The following is a 19,267-nucleotide window of genomic DNA, read 5'->3' on the forward strand; positions in this document are numbered from 1 at the left end:
TAAACAGACTCTGTGGAGAGAAACCCGAAGCGGGGAAACAGCTCCCACATTTTGATCTGTAGCCAGAACTGCGATATGCGAACATTTGCAATTTCTTCGTTCGAAAGTTCGAGATCAGTAGGCAGCGCGGTGCGAACATCGTTCTCGAGCTGGATCAACCACTCTTTACTACAGTTTTGCGCAGCACCGTTCCACACTGCGAAAAAGACTTCATCGAGCGGTCGGAAGACTGATGCGAGATGGAGCAACCCGAAATCATCATGGCCATCGAGTGGGTAGCTTGAGGAAGTGACAGATAATGTTATGGGCCTATTCCTACGAACGCCATGCGCCCTAACGACTAGTAAGCAATATATTCATTACGATACCCATGGGTACTGCGAATTGTCGCTGTCTTCGCTCACGGGTGGGACTGGATAGACGAGAAAGGGACAAATGATATCGTCAAGTCAGAAGTGCATATGATGAACCGCAATGCATCAAAGTGGCAGAACAGACGTGGGGAAAACGGGGAGTATTTAGCGTACCTTTCTGACACTACCAGAATCCAAAACAGCCGTGTCCTTGTCTTTATGTCGAACCAATCCCTGTCCTCGTCTTTAAGCATCATAAACAAGGTTGTTGCTTCTCTCAAATAGAACCACGCTTGACGATAGTCGCCTCGGCCAGCGTAAGCTCCATACAGAAAGAAGGAGGTGTAAACTGATCGATGGTCAAGTTGCGTGATCCTATCTCGCTGTAGCGAGAGCAAGGTATGATCTAAGTAGTGGGTTTGTGAATCCATTTGTGACGACTGTGAAGATCCGCAATTGACATTAGTGGAGGCTTCCGCAAAGTTTGCCATGTATGCGCAAAAGGCATATATGAGCTGTCGAGATGTCGGCGAAGTCTGCATTTGCATGAACTCTTCTCGCAGTCTTTCGGCTGGTATGAGAGCTACTATCCTGTATATGCGCTCCTCGTAGACGTCGACTAACGTTTTGAAGACTTCCCTTGTCAATTCCACAGCGGTGGTAATGACCGCGGTCGGGGCAGCATCCTGTGGGTCGGACACGTCGGCATCGTTATGGGGAATCGCTCTCAATTCGTTGAGTACGTTAGCCCTGGAACCTGTGCGACCACCTTGACCCCGTGGTGCGTTGAAGGTGCATGCTAATTTTGCCGATAAACATCCTGCGCAAGGTTGCGCGCCATTGCACTTGGTTTTGCGGCGGCGACACGGGTCACATGCCTTTGCAACTTGTTTCCGGTGGACTGTCCTAGACACGGTGTTCTGCATCAAGCTCGAGTGTCTACGTGGGGTTCATGATGTTGATTAGAGATGTGAGGAGGCGTTGTGTGGAGTGGCCGCAGCCCGAGGTAGCCCGCGGGCTGGTCAGACGCGTCGCGTGATGCCGAGGCTGCTTACGTCATGTCAACACACTAATCTCTAAGCAAATGCGCGTCACCCGTACAGCGTAGAGGAAAGACATAGCCAGCACGAACAACCGTCTGCGAACATAACCTATCAGCGTTCGAGACGCGTAAAACCATAACTTGATCACCGCTACCATGGCTAGTCACTCCTTCCATTCTGAGCCCACAGCAGCCTTCTCATCCGCGACACGCCCATGCCCGTACGGGTCGACCTGCGTGCTAGCAAACTTCCTTGCGCTGACCCTCTGCTCGAATAACATATCTAGCTCTCCATATGTCCGACCCTTCGGTTCTGGGAGCCTGAAGTACACCCACACCACAACGCAGCCGCAAGTACCTGCCCAGAAGAACGCCGTCTTCGCTCCCCAGGCCCAGTTGGCATCTCCAAGCTGGTAGTTCGTCAATACGTTGACCACAATATTCGAGATATTGTACAGCGCTCGCGCGAGTACGATCGTCTTGGCCTTCAATCTTGTGGATGACATCTCCGACACGATTGAGTAGGTGACGGGACCGATCGTGAAGTCGTATACGAAGACGAAGAGAATCAACACCGCGCCAATAGCCCAGTTCGAGGCTTGAGTACCGGCGAAAGAGCATGATCCGACGATTATCAGGATGATGAAGAGTGTGCAGCCGCCGGAGAAATGGATCGTTCGTCGACCGAACTTCTGCATGAGGTACCACGAGCCAGCAGTACCGACGAGGCCAAGGGCGAGTGAGATCATCGACATGTTGAAGGATTGTACGGTGGGGAGGCCCGCCTTCTGCATGAAGTATGCGCTACTTGATGTTAGCCCAGAGTTCCTAATGACTTCACGTCTAATACTGACAAGTAACCCATGATGTTGGTCCCGCAGATCGTCTGAGCAATCCAGGTGAAGCATACGATCTCGGTTCGTCGGAGATCGGTTCCCTTGAACAGATCCGTCCATCGGGTGCCTTCTGACATGTTCTTTTCCATTTCGTTGGTATGCTCAATCATGGCGATCGTCTCGTCGGCGTTGAAGTTCGGATCCTTTTCCGGCGAGGTCAGACGAAGCAATGCAGCTTTAGCGCCTACTTTGTCGCCTCTGCGAACATGCCACCACGGACTTTCAGGTGCAAGAAAGACACCGACCATGATCGGTATAGGCCAGACCCATTGTACGGCAAAAGGGATACGATACGCCCATTGGTCTGAACGTTGGACGCAGCCGCGGTTTACACCTGCAGCTATAAATTGTCCCATCACCCAGCACCTGGAAGGTCGTTAGTATTCGGGCTCGGAAAAGGCGAATGCAAATGCTTACATGTTGACGAACGTGGTCAGAATCGGCCTCAGACGCACAGGTGCAACTTCCGATGCATACTGCGTTGTGAGGGTCTGGAACATGCCCCACGGGATCCCGCAGAAGACTTCGCCAATGACCAGAGTCTGAACATTGGGCGCAAAAAACAAGATAAAGATGAAAGCAGTCATCGATATCAGGGCACCTATCATGGTCTTCCGATACCCATACCGCTCGCTAACGAAGCCGTTGATGACAAGACCGATGACCTCGCCAGCTCGTGCTCCATTGGATCTGACGCTATCAGTCACAACAAAACCTCGGGTAACGTGTCTTTGATACTCACAGTGCGCTCTGCCAACTGGCTTGAACACTGTACTTGCCAGTAGCTGCGTTAAGAACTCCGTATTTGCGATTGAACTGAGGGCTGCCGTACAAACTTCCCAGCAATGCGAGGTCGTAGCCTTCCATGATCAGAGCACTCGACAGAACGACTGACCAACCAACGGCTTTTGGGTAAAGTCTGATCGCCTGAACGAGGCTCATAGATTTCTCATCGTCGGCTGCATGTTGTGCCTCCTCATTCGGCGCTGCGAGCTGTGTCGCTGTAGGTTGCTCAAAGTCCTTGTTTGTCATTGTCGCAATGAGTGGCAACTCGGTCGAAAGACACTGGAAGCGATGCCATGTTATTGAGGAGGCGTGCCAGGCTTATAACCATCTCCAAGCACAGATGATCATGGTCAGAACAGGGTTGCCTTTGATGCGGGTTAGCGAGGACCCAGCACCTCGGACCTCCCCATGGTGCCCCAGCTTCAGTGTGGAAATCGCTCATACTACGCCCAAAATTACTTCTACAGCACCAGAGAACGCCAATTTCTCGTAATTACGAGTTCTCTTATTAGTGAATGATCGGAAGCAACGCGGATGGCCTATGGTGGTTCGGCGAACCAGTTGATTTTCACGGAGCCAAGGCGGAGGCGATGCGGAAGCAACACGGAAGGAACACGGACGCCACATTGCGGGGCTAACACGACTCGCACCAGGGTGCCAACCGTTTACAAGCAGTCACCATAAAGGCGAACAAGAATTGACATCACAATGGACTGCATGACCATGATCATTGGGACGGAGTACAGACCAAAGTGTAGTTTTCTGGAGCCTGCAACGACTTCTCTCCTTCATCTCCCATTCCGTACACCAAGCGGTCATCATTTTACTACTGCCCAGCTTCCATCAGTAACTTCTCATCGATCCATGGATCACATCTGCTTACGAATAGCCTGCACCCATCAAGTCTTACACCCACAGATACCCTAAGCTCAGTACAAACAATTTTTCGGTCAACTATCATGTCACCACATGTAGACCTCTCTTACCACAAACGCGTGTGGTGGAAGGAAGCAACATTCTATCAAATCTACCCGGCATCTTTCAAGGACAGTGATGGCGATGGATGGGGAGATATCCCGGGTATACTTGAGAAGATCAGCTACATTGCGTCCCTTGGTGTAGACGTGGTATGGCTATCGCCCATGTTCGACTCCCCGCAGATTGATATGGTAAGAACACGATGTATGAAATGCATAGACCGTCGCTGACCTCGCGCCTCAATATGTTAGGGCTATGATGTCTCCGACTATGAAGGCGTATATGCACCGTACGGCACTGTCAAGGATGTGGAGAAACTCATCAAAGCCTGCCACGATAACGACATGAAGATCATCCTCGACCTAGTTGTAAACCATACAAGCGATCAGCACGCTTGGTTCCAGGAAAGCCGGAGTTCTAGAGATAATCCGAAAAGAGACTGGTACTTCTGGCAACCAGCACGCTACGACGTGCAAGGGAATCGCATGCCGCCCACCAACTACCGCTCATACTTCGCCGGTGGAACCTGGACGTGGGATGAGCATACGGAAGAGTACTACCTTCATCTCTACGACAAATCCCAACCAGACCTAAATTGGGAGAACGAAGGCTGCCGACAAGCGATCTACGACTCAGCAATGCGCTTCTGGCTCGACAAAGGCATCGACGGCTTCCGCGTAGACACCGTAAATAAATACTCCAAAGTCCTCCCATTTACCGATGCACCTATCACCGATCCAACCAGTGCCATCCAACCCGCCGCCCAGATGTGGTGCAACGGGCCCCGGATACACGAATTCATCAAAGAAATGAACCGCACAGTCCTCTCCCACTACCGCACCTACGACAACCAACCCGTCGTAACAGTCGGCGAACTCTCCTTATGTCCAGATCCCTCCTCCGTCCTCCCCTACATCAGCGCCGCACAAAAAGAACTAGACATGGTTTTCCAATTCGACATCACGCATCTCGGCCAAGGTCCACCAGGCTCTGACAATAAGTACGACTACGCTACTTGGACACTACCAGACATGAAGCGCATAGTAGAAAAATGGCAATGCTTCATCGAAGGTACAGACGCATGGACAACCGTCTTCAACGAAAACCACGACAACGGCCGCAGCATCTCCCGCTTCGCCAACGACGCACCCGAGTGGCGAGTCGCCAGCGGCAAACTACTCGCTTTGTGGCTAATCGGTCAATCGGGCAGTCTGTTCCTGTACCAAGGCCAGGAAATCGGTATGATCAACGCGCCGTCATCATGGGACATAGAGAGCGAATACAAAGACGTCGAAAGCCAGAACTACTGGGCCGAAGCCGTGCGGTTGGCGGAGAACGGCACGGATCCTACGCGTAAAGAGAGGTTTAAGAGGGGTTTACAGCGCATGGCTAGGGATCATGCGCGGTTAGCGTTTCAGTGGGATGGCAGTATCAACAGTGGGTTTTCTACGGGGACACCGTGGATGAGGGTCCATGATGAGTATGGTAGTATCAATGTGGCGGTGCAGGAGAAGGATGAGGGGAGTGTGCTTTCGTTCTACAAACATGTGCTGAAGCTCAGGAAGGAGCATAAAGATGTCTTTGTGTATGGGTCGTTCGAGTTGGTGGATCCGGAGGGGAAGGAGCTGTTTATCTATGGGAAGAGGTGTGAGGGGAAGATGGCGCTTGTGGTGTTGAATTTTACAACAGAAGAACGGGAGATAGAGTATGATGTCGAGGGCTTAAAGCTGCTTGTGAGTTCGTATGGGAATGCAACGGGACAAATGCTGCGGCCGCTGGAAGGAAGGATATACATCAACTACTGAGAAACTGGAGTCGAGTGTTCTTGCGAGAAAGTGTAGACTGTTGTCGATGCGCTATCAAGGGTATACTACAATGCAAAACTCGCACCACACGTTCCTCTTACTGTCCTACCCATCGCCCTACAATGGGAAGGTACTTGTACAGCTCGTCATACTCTTTGCCTACCCAGCCCACCATCTTGCCGTCTCGTCCAACAACACCCAGACCGCCCGCTAGCCATAGTGCTGTCAGAGCCGCGCTAATGCCGTTGATAGTGTACCACCTCCTCTTCCGGATCAACGCTCTGTTCTCTTCCGTGTGTTTGACCTGGCTGGGTGCGAAACCCAACCATTTCGCTGCACCCCAGACGAAATGCCACACGCCAACTCCCACCAGTGCTGTGAAACCGGTGAAGGAAACTGCAGGATGTAGTGCAAACCCATGGGAGATATATTGCAGGTTAATCAGCGACGAATCTCCATGCGCATACAACGGAAGAATCCTCGTAGTCCAGACATGGAAACTAGCAAAAGGCACAAGAGCATAACCCAACGCACTCGTTCCACTCAATGCCGGCCATGGAATCGTGCGCTTATCCGTTCGTGTCTCCGCACCATATCGTTTCAGCGCTTGTCGCCTTCGCCATAGCCGTAGTGCGATTCCAGAGGTAACGTGTGCGACGAGGGGGAGGCCAACGAGGAGGGGTTCCGTGAGCGCGGATTGGTAGTATGGTCGTGTGAGCAGGAGGTAGCGGTTTGATTCGAGGACGGAGCGTGTGGCGAGCGGTATTATGGAGACGTTTGTTATGTGGAGGGCGGCGAAGGCGGTGAAGGTGTACGAGGAGTACTTTTGTATGCGGAGGACTGGGGGGTGGTTGTCAGCATTGTAGCTTCTTGGATCAAAGATTGTGGGGAGACGTACGCCACCAAGCAGGTCCATGATCACCTAACCGCAACCCCAAAGTGTTCATCCTCCTTATGCCTCTCATCTCTTCCGTCTCTTTCTCAGGCCGTTCCTCATCTGGAACCGGGAAATATTGATTTACTTTCAACTCTTCTGGTGTGTCAACAGGCGAGGGGTCAACTTCGGTAAGGCCCATGACGCCCATCTCTTCGTCTTCTACCGGTGGGAGACCCGGACTCTTCTCCATCTTGTGGGTCGTGTCGTGGTGTTGCGAGGGAAGGGAAATGCTACGTTGCTGAGACATGGAATGACGTTGATTCGGTGAAGATATAAGTGGGGCGCTGCATGCTGACACTGAGCCGAGGCGCGTGCTGTTGAGCCGCAACACCAAATGTTGCTATCACCACGCGCGACTACGCGACTGAACGACCCAACGACCCCGCTACCACACGATCCGACGAATCGCTTACGGAGTCGCTATCACTGGTGATATAGGACCTTGCTCACATCCCTTCAACGCGGTACACCTCACACAGACGCGACCATGCCACCAGTACGTCTCCCCCAGCCCTACCCTCACCCACGCATCACTAACCCCCCTCCCAGCGAAACAACCCCCTCCCAGCGGCCGTCCGCCTCTTCAACTGCACAATCTGCGACAAAGGCTACCCACGGCAACTCGACTACGAAAACCACCTCCGCTCCTACGACCACAACCACCGCCAACGCCTCGCCGACATGAAGAAACTGACTGCCTCGAACGATACCGAGAGCAACAAACCGAAACAGGGTCTGGAGATGCGCAGTATAGACGTGGAGAATGCGAATAAGAAGCCGGGGGTGGGAAGTCGGTTTACGAAGATTGGGGGTGGTGGTGGTGGTGCCGCGGCAGGGGGGAGGTTTAAGAAAGTTGGGGTTGCGGTGGGTGGGAAAGATGGGGTGGAGGAGAAGGCTGAGGTGGTGGTTGTGAAGACGGAGGATATGCCTGAGAAGATCGTTGAAGTACCGGTTGCGGCTGCGATGCCTGTTGCAGAGGCCGAAGGAAAAAAGGAAGAGGACACAGTCATGGCGGATGATGCAAAGGCAGATGATATTACATGGGAGGAGTATGACTTCACAAAGCCAACCGGATGCAACCCTGCGAGCTGTCCTGGCTGTAAGACGGATGGCATCTGGAGTGGTGGATGGATCGCTGTGGATGCTGTTTGAAAGACACGCGTTCATCGTTCTCATGTTGACATTGACACTGTCACTATACTCATATCCAACACGAGGTCATGATCGAGACTTTTCCATATTGCATAGCATCGGCGTTCAGGGAGTCAGTGCCAGTCTACGCTCACGTCATTTCAGAAATCTGTAAGTGTGTTTCTATTAGTCTACAATCCCTTCCCCCAGAACCTTTCCCATTCTTTGATCCTGGCGTCACGGCGCGCTGAATCTGTGCCTAATTGCTGCTCCGGCTGACCACAAGAGTTGGGATCATTTACAATCGCTGCTTCCTCTATCCAGTAGTCCAGCTCATCACAAATCCTGCCCATCCGCCTATCCGGGGCCCACGGCACGAAAGAAATATTTATAGCATCTACGCTGCATTCAACAAAGTGCGCACAAGGATAGCGAGTTGTTCTGCAAGAGTTATCCGCCGTGTCCGTCAGCCGACCACCTGTGGTATGATTGAACGTGTTAGGTACGATCAGGCTCGCGATGCAGATAAGCCTGTCCACGTACACTCCAGACGCCTCTAATATCGTCTCGTAATCTTTCCATATCTCGGCCGCCCTTTATCGACACGGTAATATTCTTGTGACGGTCGCCCAGTAGACCATCGGCTCGAGCAGTGCCATTCATACTATTCACCGTGGTCGAGGAAGACATAGTGTTGACTGGAGCAGAGCAACGTTGAGGGTGATCGGAGATGTACATGAACGCGCTCACACGTTCTGAGCGTGGATTATCAGTGCTCATCATTTGAACGAAACACAGGCGATGGCGGCTATCAAGGTATCAAGGTGTGGTCTACACTCATCACAGTCAGGATATTCGTAAGTGTATTCAATTACCCTACGATCCCCATGCTGGGAAGTTTTGTTTTGGTCACCCTCGCTTGATGTAATCCTCTCTTAGGTGTTGTTGCTTCATCGCAACCTGCAGAGAAAGTGCCTTCTGAGAGATGGAACCTTCCGAAGACAGCTGATGAAATCCTGACCATCATAGCGAACGAAAGGTGCACGTTACTTCGCTCAGCAGACAGTCTGTCACTCCCAAGTCTCACTTCTCAACGACCCAGTACCCGAGCTCGTCCCAGCTCTGCCCCTTCCTCAGAGCTCGAGGTAGAGGGACGAAGAGTTTTCCGAACTCGTCGTTGACCTTGATGACGTGGGCGCAGGGGTGGCCGCTGTTGATGCATTTATCGCACGCGGATTTCTTGTGCTTGCCGCCATGCCCGAACATGGTGCCCCTGACCCTCGAACCACGGATGATGAGGTTGCGGATGCAATACTCCTTGTCGGTGTACAACTCTGGCTTCGAGGTGATTCTGCCGTACTCTTTGACCCTTCCCTCTTTGCAGTCCCACATAGCCTTGAAGCGGTCTTCGAGGGCTGTTTGGACAGGTTGCGGAAGATCATGAACGTCTCGGGGAACAGCGCCACCGTCCTCGTTTCGAAAACGAATGTAGGTGTCTAAGTCCACTAGCTGTATTTCCGCACCAGCGGTGACATCGCCTTCTGGCTCGGCTACTGGCTGTGGGTTTTGCTCTTGGACCTGGTTCCGCTCCGGTTCTGACCGTCGTCATTAGCGAATGGCTGGAATTGTCAATGTGGTACTCACCTCTCAACCTGCTCTGTGGCGGGTGCTCTTGGCCTTGATTCTGCTCTGGTTCTGACCGTCTTGATTAGCGAATGACTGGGATTGTCAATGTGGTACTTACCTCTTAACTTGTTTCGCTCACGGAGGAGGGCTTGTAGAGCGGCGACGGCATTCTCTTTTGGGAGTAACTCCAGGATGCGAAGTTGATCTTGCTCCGGCATTTTCTCGAGGATATCCAGGACGTCGGTGCTGCCCACGTTAGCCTGCATTTTTTTTTTGGTGTGCAAAAGCACAGTGTCGCTTGAATTTGAGATTGAGGTTCGGCTGGTGGCTGGAGGTGACTGGGGGTGCGAAGGGGAAAGCTCCGCGTATGACCAGATAGTTCCAGAACTGTTTGTTGTTGATTAGGCAACCTTGGCGGAGCACTCTCAAGGGGCGGTAGACTGGCGGTTACCTAGCGTAGCGAAGCGACACGCTAAGAAGCTGGTAGCAAACGAAGAGACTGTTGCGCTGCTATGAATTTCGGTGCAGTGGATACTTGAAACCTGTGAGGTACAAGCGTGGCTCTGTTTGATGCTGCTATTGTCTAACAGACTTTGTCTTGCTCAACTTGGTTGAATTCTTCGCTGTTAACAGGTTCACTTCCTCACTTGGAGGACTATCGTGTCTGGCTTTCCTATAGTTGAGCGGCTCACTAAGCAGCCATAGGTCGCATGCTGCATTATCGCGCCTCTCACTACCGGAGCTCGTGCAACCCCAAGTCACTGTGACGTAGTTCTGCCGCCGCCGCTGATGGCCTACAACCACGATTAGGCTAGGACTGGTCATTTCCCTTCGTCAATGTGAATCTTGTGGATCCCAAATTCTATCGCACGATCAAGAGGCCTCTAAAAGATTGAAGACTTTCCGTAAGAGATTCGGAACGAAAATGATGAACTCTGGATGAACTGAGACCTACATATCAACAGCCTATCCGCTCCTCATCAGTGAAACAGCAGAGCGTGCTCAGCTCAATCCAAGTCCCGAAATGTCAACCGAAAGTGGTAAACCCAACAGCAGCTCACTCATAACCTTCCCACTCCCAAGCGACAATGTCACACCATCATCGAAGTGGGCTGTGTTTATAAACAAACCCCCCGAACCGTATCGATCGTCCGGGTACGCGTCTTCCTGCTCTGATGAACCAAGCGCCTCAACGGAGGTTTCGTCCATGCCGAGCAACTCCCAGTCCACCTTCGCTATAATAGGATGTCCGAACTCCGCAAGCGGCCTATAGCACCTCCCCACCTTAAACACACCCAACTCCTCATCCTCCGGCACCCTCAAATACCCCTTCACAACCGCCTTCATCCTCTCAATCTCACCCAGCTGCGCGTGCACATCCTCCGCAAGTTCAGGAAGTTCTTCCGGTGCCGCTCCCCACCCACCTACGTACAACTCACCTCCCGGGAAACTGGTGATGTCCAGACCCTGTTTGCCTGGAACTTCGCTCTGGAAGAAGACTTGCTGACTTCCTTTTTGGTCGTCCACTGGCTTCCAATTGGGTGTGCGGACGCGGAAGTGGTTTCCGGCTGAGGACGTGGAGTTGATTGGGAGTTGGAGGGATGCGTTGGGGAAGAGTGTTGAGAAGACGTGTGGGGACCAGGGTCCTGCTGCTATGACTAGGCTTTTGCAGGGGATGTTGAGAGGATCGCTATCTTGTTGCTTGATCTGGATGCTTGTGAAATGTTTCGCTCCTTGTGCGGTTTGAACTGATGTTGCGTTCGCGTTGAAGATGAACTCGACGCCCAGTTTCTTGCACTCTTTGTAGAGAAACTGGCAAAATTGAGCTGGATCACTAATCAGTCAGTCCAAAAGCCATTGTGATCAGAAGGCCAACGTACAGATGCGATGCGTGAGGGGGACCAGCCATGCGCTGCACTGACCAGTCGCTCTTGGGTCTGATCCAGTCAGGGAGCGCAGACAAAGGCTGTTCAACAGGAGGACTTGGACCCCAAGTGTCAGACGGCTGAGGTGTACCCGTGAAGTCGTCTGGAATGATGCGATAGATCGTAGACTCGCTAAAGCCAAACTCCTCCATTACATTCGCGAGAGCAAGTTCCTGGAACAGCCTGTAGGACAGAGCGCCCAAATCAGCGACACCGCTCGCGAAGCCAAAGTCTCCAAGTCCGCCTGTCGCTTGACCGGAGGCAGCAGGACTGATGTGCGCAGCTCGTTCGACGACGATGATCTTTCCAGGTGGCCTGGATGTCGCATTGGCAGCCTCTCGGTGAGCGAGTGCGAGCTGGTAGGCCGTCGCGAGGCCAATGACACCTGCTCCCAGGATGATAGTCTCATCACTCTTCAATACATCGCTTTGAGGTCCTAGAGATTGCTGAACGTTGGACCAGATTAGGTCCGTAGTTGAGAAGGCCAGGGTGCGGGGCCGCCACAATGCAAGGAGAAGGAAGCAGCTTGTGAGGTGCATGATGGTGTGCCTTACTTCACCGAGTCGAGGTCAGGGTATCGCATTGAAGGTTCCGAAACCTTGCGATTGTCGATGCTGATTATATTTTCTTTGTTGCGGGGAAGTCTGCAATGGCGGTTGACGTACGCTCTTAAGTCTGAGCTCAAGTGTCGCGTTCACCGTTTGGCGTGGGCTTAGCGATCAGGACAGCGTTTGTGCAATCTGCAAGACACCAATCTCCATTGCTATTGGTAGCATTTACGTGTGCCTACTCTTCGTCATTCATTTGTCATACTGTCATACAAAGTCCATCTCAACTTCGACGACTCGGCTCCATTACCCTTCTCATCTTCATCCACTCAGTACTCGCATCTCACCCACACTCAAACCCATCTACTTCCACTCCCAACACTCCTCCACCATCCACTCAAAGTCCTGGAACTTGACAACCGCACCCACACTCAAGATCTCAGGCCTGAAGGTAACGCCACAAGGCAAGAAACCATCACCAACCCTGACAGTCCTGTTCCACTTCTCCACCTCTGACTTTCCGCCGTTCCCACCAACCTTCCCTTTCGCAGTCTTTCCCTCGCCATTTTCCCACTCCCACCGCTCGACAGTAACCTTATCACCCCACATGAGAATACCCTGGCAGTACTGTCCCAACCTCACGACCACGCCCCTAACCCCCGCGTGATCAGCTTGGCACCGCATAACCACACATACCATACTTCCCTTCTCATTCGTAGATACGGCGTCGACGTCCCTCCACATCTCCTCGTGAGTCTTGACCGCACCAAGCGCGGGATGGTATCCGTGTCCATGCTCCAGCGTCAATCCGGGAGCGATGGGATACATATCGCCTTCGTCTACCGGGATGTTCTTGTGACCGACCGGGAAGCGTGAGTCCAGCCAGTGAGTCCAAGTAGAGTGTGTGACGTTGACCCAAGTTTCTTCCTTGAGCTTCTTGGCAGATTTCCCGTGCTGTGGGCCGGTGGGGGGAGGCGTGATGGGTACGCTGGTGGAAGTGCCGGTGAAGGCCCAGTCTAGGTGTGCGGAGTTGCCTACGTTGGTACTCTCCTTGATGGGCGCAGGATCAGCGCTGTTGGAATTGACGGCGTCCTTCGAGAACGACTTGTAGATGCGAATGTCGACGAAGGTGTGGTTGGGGCTTGTCAGTACCAAAGTAGATGTAGGCTCGAACTGGTGAGACGGTAGGTTCAGCGGGTTCTTCTGTGGGAGGTGGATGGAGTAAGGGATCTCGGTGTTTGGCGGCAGAGGGTAAGGGAGGAAGTAGATGTACTCGCGCTTGCTAATATTGGCGGCACTGGGGTCCTGAAGGACGGGCTTGGGACCGTGAGTTGTAGTGATGGTGAAGGAACCACCGCCATCGTCTGGCTGTGCGGGAGCTTGGAGAGAAGGTGAGGCGCCCTTGTTGTTTGCTGAGGATGTCATGGCGTTGGTTTCGGTGCCGGAGTCTGGGGGCGTGTAGATGATGGGGCTGGTGTTGGTGCTTGATTGATCGCTGAGATCACACGGTTCTTCGTTTGCTTGTGCCGTGGCGGGGTGATTCTTGGCCTTGATCACCATTTTGGATTTGAGTCTGATTTCTTTTCGAGGGGGAAAGGTCAGAGAGACTAACAGTTACCGTGATGTTGAGATAGGCGTGAAAGCGAAAAAGACGTTCAGGTCTGGACAACAGTCAGTAATTGTAGGGCTCTGCATCAATATCTCCCAGATCTGAACGATGTGAGGAGGATGCATCGGCATTTCACGGTGTACGTGGATGCCAATACAACACTAAGATGTATACGATGTAGGAGTTGAGCGCGCAGGAATTACCCTTGCGGGAGCGTGCCTCCTACATGCTTACTGGGAACTGTTGGGAGGACTTACCAAGCGAGTGCCTGAAGACTTCGTATCTTGTACCTTGCACGTTTTGCGTGGTGTTGTGGTGTTGTGACAGATACGGCGTGAGGTGGGGGAGCTCATAGCAACAAGAACCGCGCTAGCGACGTCCGTTTGCGCAAGGTGATCATCAATACTAGAATTCGAGGTGAATGTCAATTTCATACTGCTCCGTCAAATGACACATCACGAATGATCATATCGTACCCTACGGCAAAGAGTGGATATTGCTGGATGAGACTGTAGAAGAGATGACGAAGAGATGAATGGGAGGCACGGCTTGCATTTGCAAAACTAGGTATCATTCACATGCTGTCATTTATCTGACAGACCTAACCATGACGCCGCCCATGCTGGGAAAGCCCACGCTGGGAATACCCATTGCCGAATCGTAATCCTGACTTTTGTATTGTCGTAAGCCATAGCAAAGAACCAAGCAGCTACTTCAGCGAGTAGCTTATTTCTTCTTGGAGTCGGCCTCCTCGGCCTTAGCCTTCGCGCGCTTCTCACGGACACCGACGAGGCGGGCCTCGGAGCGGGCGTCACGGAGCTTGCGGTAGGCGTTCTCGGTAGCCTCGTAGTTGCCGATGGGGCCCTCCTCGAGCTGGACAACGTTCTTGATGGGCAGAGCAGCGGCGGTAGACTGGACGAGGTTGTCGGCGCTCTTGGCGGCCTTGACGTCCTCGGCGGAAGCGTCACCAGACTTGGTCTTGCCGTTGCGGCGAGGGAAGAGGATAAGGCGCTTGCGGTACTCCTGGAGGCGCTCGACGTTGGCCTTGAGGCCCTCCTCGGAGAGGTTCTGGCGGCGGGGGTCGACAGAGATACCGATGGTGCGGGCGAACTTGCGGGGGATACCGGCGGCTGCTATATGTTAGGAGCGCTTTGCGCCATTGGGTAGAGCAACATACCCTTCAGCTCAGCAAGAGAGAAACCACGGCCGGGGCGGACACGGCGGTTGTACTTGATGGTAGGGCAGCGGACGACGGGCCTGAGCTTGTCGACGGGCCTGGGGGCTACCTTCGCAGCCTTGGCAACGCGAGCATTGCGTCTGGACTTCTTCTTGCCAGGCTATCGTACTGTCAGAAATCTGAACACAGGCGCCACTACTCTCAGCGACGTGAGAGGGGAATTACCTGGTCGAAGTGGCAGCGGACGTAGCGTTGCCTGGAGATGTTAGCCCAATGTCATTAACGTGTCCAGTGTCCCAATCGCGAACTCACCAGTCCTTGTGGAAATGGTTCTTCTGAATCTGCTGGTTGTGCTTGATCGCCATTGTGTCGGATTGTCTGCCCTAATCAGCCTTCGTCCTTCGCTCGTGGAGTTGTGTGGAAGCGCGCAGTGTCGACGGCGAGTTCGTTTTGATTGCGCTCGTTCGATTGCGCACTCCGAAGATGGTAGACGTACCTCGATGGCTGACCTGTGGGTTAGTTATCGTACGGCTGTCGAGGAAGAAATCTCGAAGTTCGCTCGCCAATTTCGACAGCCTTCCTAGCGCTAGTGGGCCAACCGAGTTTTCGGCGGCACGTTTTACCGACGCCGACACTAGCGTGATGGGTCGGCTTGCGCTGCAACACCAATGACGACCCGCTGCTGGAACACAGTTTTCTGTCGCGAAAGTTATACCGTGGTGTCCTGGTCGATTGAGTGTGGTTACTTTGAGCATACTCATCGTTCTTATCGCTGTACTGGGTGCTTCACTCCTTCAGCGATGATGAGAAACTTGATCACTCTGATACGATTGACTGGGAACGGTTGTTTTTGGAAATATCGCGACATCCATTCGAAGTAAACTGAACACAATAATCTAAACATCCCTATAGTACTCCCCTGTAGTGAGCACACAATGTACAAGAAGACATTACAAAACGCTAAAATGTATCCAAAAAGAAGTGAAACCGCACAAGTACCTTCTAGACCAACCCCGGCGGCACCGCAAGAACCTTCAAACCGCCCTAATAAGAAGAATCAAGAATCAAAAACCACCGTCATCAGCATCGAAGAACTCGGTGTTAGAACTCTGCGCACTCGTCCAACTCTCCCGGGGAATCTTGTCTCTGAGCCAGGTAAGAACAGCGTCAGTGCCCTTCTGCAGCACCTGTCGATTAGGTACCCTAAACTTGTTGCCTTCCACTTCGAAGCCTGTCAGGGTGCCTTGTAGAAGGCCAATACGCGGTTCCAGACGCTCGATATCGTTGTTGCCCAGGTTTACAATCCTAAGGTTGTGCAAGCTTTCAGGCGAGACCTCGGAGATCCTGTTGTCGGATGCGAGGAGAGTGGTGAGCGCGGGGAAGGCTACATGGAGCGTCGGAAGAGCACCGGCGAGACGGTTGATCGATACATCTAGCGTTACGAGGAGAGGCGCAGTGAGGTATGTTGTCAGATGCGTCAGAGAGTTGATCTTGTTGCTGGCGAGACGGAGATCGCGCAGCTGGGGAAGTTCGATGGGTGCTGACAGAGGAACCTCAATGCTGTTCCTAGACAGATCGAGTAATGTCAAGTGTTCGAACTGCGCCGCTATAGACGGAATGATCTCGAATTTGTTGCGCTGCAGATGCAATTGACGCAGGCCGTTGACCATGACATCCATGGTGACTTCATCCATCTCTAGTTCAGACATACTCTTGTCCGCGAGGTCCAACGTTCCTGACGGTGTGAGCTGCCACTTTGGCTGGGCCTCTTCTGTGACACCATTCTCGAATTCGTCATCCACGTCGGCTGAGACCTCCGCTGGTAGTCGGGATGCCAGATCGCGCTTGATGTCATCGGTGCCCATAGTAAGAAATTTACGATCGCGCAACGGGTTAGCTGCAACAGTGAGGTGTTCTAGATGTTCCATCAAGGCAATCTTCTCATCAAGCTGAGTGATATCGTTGCCCGTGAAGTCTGCAGTACGTAGTTGTTGAAGCGTCACAAAACCCTCTGGTAAGGTTGAGAGTTTGTTCTCGCCGACTAGCAGCGTCGTCATACTGATCCAGGTCGATACTTCGGGGAACGACGTAAGTCTGTTCGTGGAGACATTGAGCGTCTTGAGAGCAGGCAATTCAACCACGTCGCCATCGCACAGAGCTGTGAGTGAGTTTTGTGCGACGTTGAGTTCCTGTAGATGAGGTACGGAGTGCAGGCTAAGGAGTGTACCTTCCAGACGGTTCTTTGATGCTTGAAGCTCGACAAGGGTTGCAGAAAAGACTTCGCTAGGCAGGGATCGGAGCTGGTTGTCCGACACATTAAGTGTCCGCAACTGCGTCAAACGCTGCATGTCTGCCGGTATGCTTGTCAACTTGTTCGATTGCAGCTCGAGGACCTCTAATGCTGTGAGATCGCATATCGCTGATGAGAGATCTCCGTTGAGATCGTTTTCTGCCAGCTTCAACTCCCTCAAGGTGGGGATCTGAGCGATGACATCCAACATTTCCATAGGCAACTTATTCCGTGACTAGGCAATGTTAGCTACAGGGTATCGTCGGTTTTACTGACAATGGCACTTACAAGGTTCAGCTTCGAGAGCTGAGTAAGTCGTCTCAGGCCTACGGGCAACTCTCGCAGCATGTTGCCGTGGAAGTCGATGCTCTGCACACCTCCAAATTGAGGTCCAGCCTCATCCGAATCAATCATGTCTTCAACTGATACATCAGGGAACATGCTGTCGGGAAGAATCTCAAGCTCGTTGTCTGCAGCCAGGATAGTGGACAGGTCTACTACCTCGCCCCAGGCCACCTTGGTATCGTTGGGGTCGTAAATGTACATGGAAAGTACGTCGTCAGGAATCTCCTTTAGTCCCATCGCAGCGATGTTGAGGCGGCCATCTGATCTGGCGGCATCGATCCGTCTGCGCAGCACAGACTTGCCACCCTTGGGGCGCTGGTTGAAGGGATCGTCATCGAGACCAAAGTCAAAGGTCGCAATCTCGGCAGGATCGGGCACGATGACATCGGTAGGTGGAGTGCTGTTCCTCACCGGCTCAGCCTTTGCCTGTTTTGCAGCTGCCCTAGCCTTTGCAATCTGTTCTCTCAGGGCATTGGAGGAGCTGGCGGGTTTGGGCGGTGCCTCAGCTGGTGCTTCTTCGACGTCTGCCTTCTTCGCAGCTCTTGCTTTCGCAATTTGGTCGCGCAGGGCAGTGGAAGAGCTTGGAACCTTTCGAACGGTATCAGGTGTTTTCTTGACCGGAGTATCCCGGGCTGGTGAGGATGTAGCAGTGCCGGGCGGTGATATTGCCTGACCGAAGACGTTGTTCAGGGACGGCCGAGATCGGGGTGTTCGCATGCCCGTGAGACTCTTGCTATTCGTCAGCGGACGCGGTTTAGGTGTGTTCTGTAGGTTTTGCGCTGGAGCTAATGGCTGCTTCTTGACAGTCGACATAGGCTGTAGCATCGAAGTACGCCTACTTGGCGTTGCAGCGGGTGTGCTAACATTTGCACTAACGCTTCTCTTTCCAGGTGCGGTCATAGACAGCCTGTTGGAGGGAGCACCAAACCGCTTGGGCGTAGCTGGTATTGGGTGCGGGGCACCATCACTCGTAGATGGCCGGCTGCCGTTGCTGTTCGACATGGCAGATCCCGGCCGCACCGGAGGGGCCATGCTGTTGTCGGCATTGAAGAAGCTCGATCTACGTCTTCCCTTGCCGGGTGCTGGCGAGGATGGCAGGTTGGACAGAGTCTCTGCAGTGCGTTCTGAGAGCGATGGGCGGCCCTTCCTCTTCTCCGGCTTCACGGGACTGATTGGACTGGACAGATCGTCGATAGCTGAGTCCGCATGTTCCGGCTCGGGCTCGTTGTCGCGGAATCCGGCTCTCGAACTTGCTCGCGAGGATGCTCTCGAAGCTGACCTAAAGCCCTCTAGGCTCCCCAGTGTATCATCTTCCTTGGCGGGAGCGATCGAGGATGACCGCGATGCGTTCGTCTGACGCGACGGTGGACGGGCAAATGGCCGCTTGAAGACGGGCGCATCGCTGGTACTCGAGGCGGCGGTCGACGTCCGCCGTTGGCCGAAGTTGGGAATGCCGCTCGCCCTGCGGTTCGACGAGGGCGCGATGGATGAGCGTTTGGAGGCTGTATTGTCAGGCACAGGGCTCGAGGCCGTCAGGGGGTTGCTGGAGTAAGCAAGGGATGCTCTCGACGTCTTCTTCTGCAGCGTCGACGTGGTCGGGCGCGAGATGGACGACAGCGACGGCTTCTTGCGCAATTGCTCCGTCGAGGCGGGCGCGCGCAGCTGGGAATGGCTGTTGGACGGCCTGAGCACAGGGAGTCGCGAAGCCGGTGCCGGCCGTGGGATCCCAGACGGGCGCGGAATGGACGAGGACTGGTCCATGGTGATGCTGTCAGACAGCGCGCTATACGATGCAACGCCTAAGGGTTGGGAAGTCGTT

General features: G+C 53.3%; 8 protein-coding genes across 8 annotated transcripts; 2 read left to right on the plus strand and 6 right to left on the minus strand.

The window, feature by feature from the left end:
- Positions 1–1,559: 1,559 nt before the first annotated feature.
- Positions 1,560–3,323, minus strand: J4E87_004696 (uncharacterized protein; the record flags this gene model as incomplete). The annotated part of the gene is made up of 4 exons (XM_049376315.1): positions 1,560–2,199; positions 2,250–2,657; positions 2,709–2,981; positions 3,034–3,323. 4 exons carry the CDS (start codon positions 3,321–3,323, stop codon positions 1,560–1,562), a joined length of 1,611 nt encoding a protein of 536 aa, XP_049233826.1.
- Positions 3,324–4,036: 713 nt separating this feature from the next.
- On the plus strand, positions 4,037–5,860 carry J4E87_004697 (uncharacterized protein; the record flags this gene model as incomplete). The annotated part of the gene is made up of 2 exons (XM_049376316.1): positions 4,037–4,246; positions 4,307–5,860. 2 exons carry the CDS (start codon positions 4,037–4,039, stop codon positions 5,858–5,860), a joined length of 1,764 nt encoding a protein of 587 aa, XP_049233827.1.
- A 97-nt stretch (positions 5,861–5,957) lies between these two features.
- On the minus strand, positions 5,958–6,987 carry J4E87_004698 (uncharacterized protein; the record flags this gene model as incomplete). Its single annotated transcript, XM_049376317.1, has 2 exons — positions 5,958–6,700; positions 6,759–6,987. The coding sequence occupies 2 exons, from the start codon at positions 6,985–6,987 to the stop codon at positions 5,958–5,960; spliced, it is 972 nt and encodes a 323-aa protein (XP_049233828.1).
- A 297-nt stretch (positions 6,988–7,284) lies between these two features.
- J4E87_004699 (uncharacterized protein) lies at positions 7,285–7,949 on the plus strand (the record flags this gene model as incomplete). The annotated part of the gene is made up of 2 exons (XM_049376318.1): positions 7,285–7,293; positions 7,347–7,949. 2 exons carry the CDS (start codon positions 7,285–7,287, stop codon positions 7,947–7,949), a joined length of 612 nt encoding a protein of 203 aa, XP_049233829.1.
- A 1,062-nt stretch (positions 7,950–9,011) lies between these two features.
- J4E87_004700 (uncharacterized protein) lies at positions 9,012–12,018 on the minus strand (the record flags this gene model as incomplete). The annotated part of the gene is made up of 5 exons (XM_049376319.1): positions 9,012–9,523; positions 9,573–9,623; positions 9,673–9,800; positions 10,714–11,388; positions 11,435–12,018. The coding sequence occupies 5 exons, from the start codon at positions 12,016–12,018 to the stop codon at positions 9,012–9,014; spliced, it is 1,950 nt and encodes a 649-aa protein (XP_049233830.1).
- A 372-nt stretch (positions 12,019–12,390) lies between these two features.
- On the minus strand, positions 12,391–13,587 carry J4E87_004701 (uncharacterized protein; the record flags this gene model as incomplete). The annotated part of the gene is made up of 1 exon (XM_049376320.1): positions 12,391–13,587. The coding sequence occupies one exon, from the start codon at positions 13,585–13,587 to the stop codon at positions 12,391–12,393; it is 1,197 nt and encodes a 398-aa protein (XP_049233831.1).
- Positions 13,588–14,362: 775 nt separating this feature from the next.
- On the minus strand, positions 14,363–15,178 carry J4E87_004702 (uncharacterized protein; the record flags this gene model as incomplete). The annotated part of the gene is made up of 4 exons (XM_049376321.1): positions 14,363–14,766; positions 14,814–14,973; positions 15,039–15,069; positions 15,126–15,178. 4 exons carry the CDS (start codon positions 15,176–15,178, stop codon positions 14,363–14,365), a joined length of 648 nt encoding a protein of 215 aa, XP_049233832.1.
- Positions 15,179–15,877: 699 nt separating this feature from the next.
- Positions 15,878–19,209, minus strand: J4E87_004703 (uncharacterized protein; the record flags this gene model as incomplete). Its single annotated transcript, XM_049376322.1, has 2 exons — positions 15,878–17,338; positions 17,392–19,209. The coding sequence occupies 2 exons, from the start codon at positions 19,207–19,209 to the stop codon at positions 15,878–15,880; spliced, it is 3,279 nt and encodes a 1,092-aa protein (XP_049233833.1).
- Between the last annotated feature and the right edge of the window lie 58 nt (positions 19,210–19,267).

This window comes from Alternaria ethzedia (genome assembly GCF_023757985.1).
Source record: "Alternaria ethzedia strain BMP 0044 chromosome Unknown scaffold_9, whole genome shotgun sequence".
Classification (NCBI taxonomy): domain Eukaryota; kingdom Fungi; phylum Ascomycota; class Dothideomycetes; order Pleosporales; family Pleosporaceae; genus Alternaria; species Alternaria ethzedia.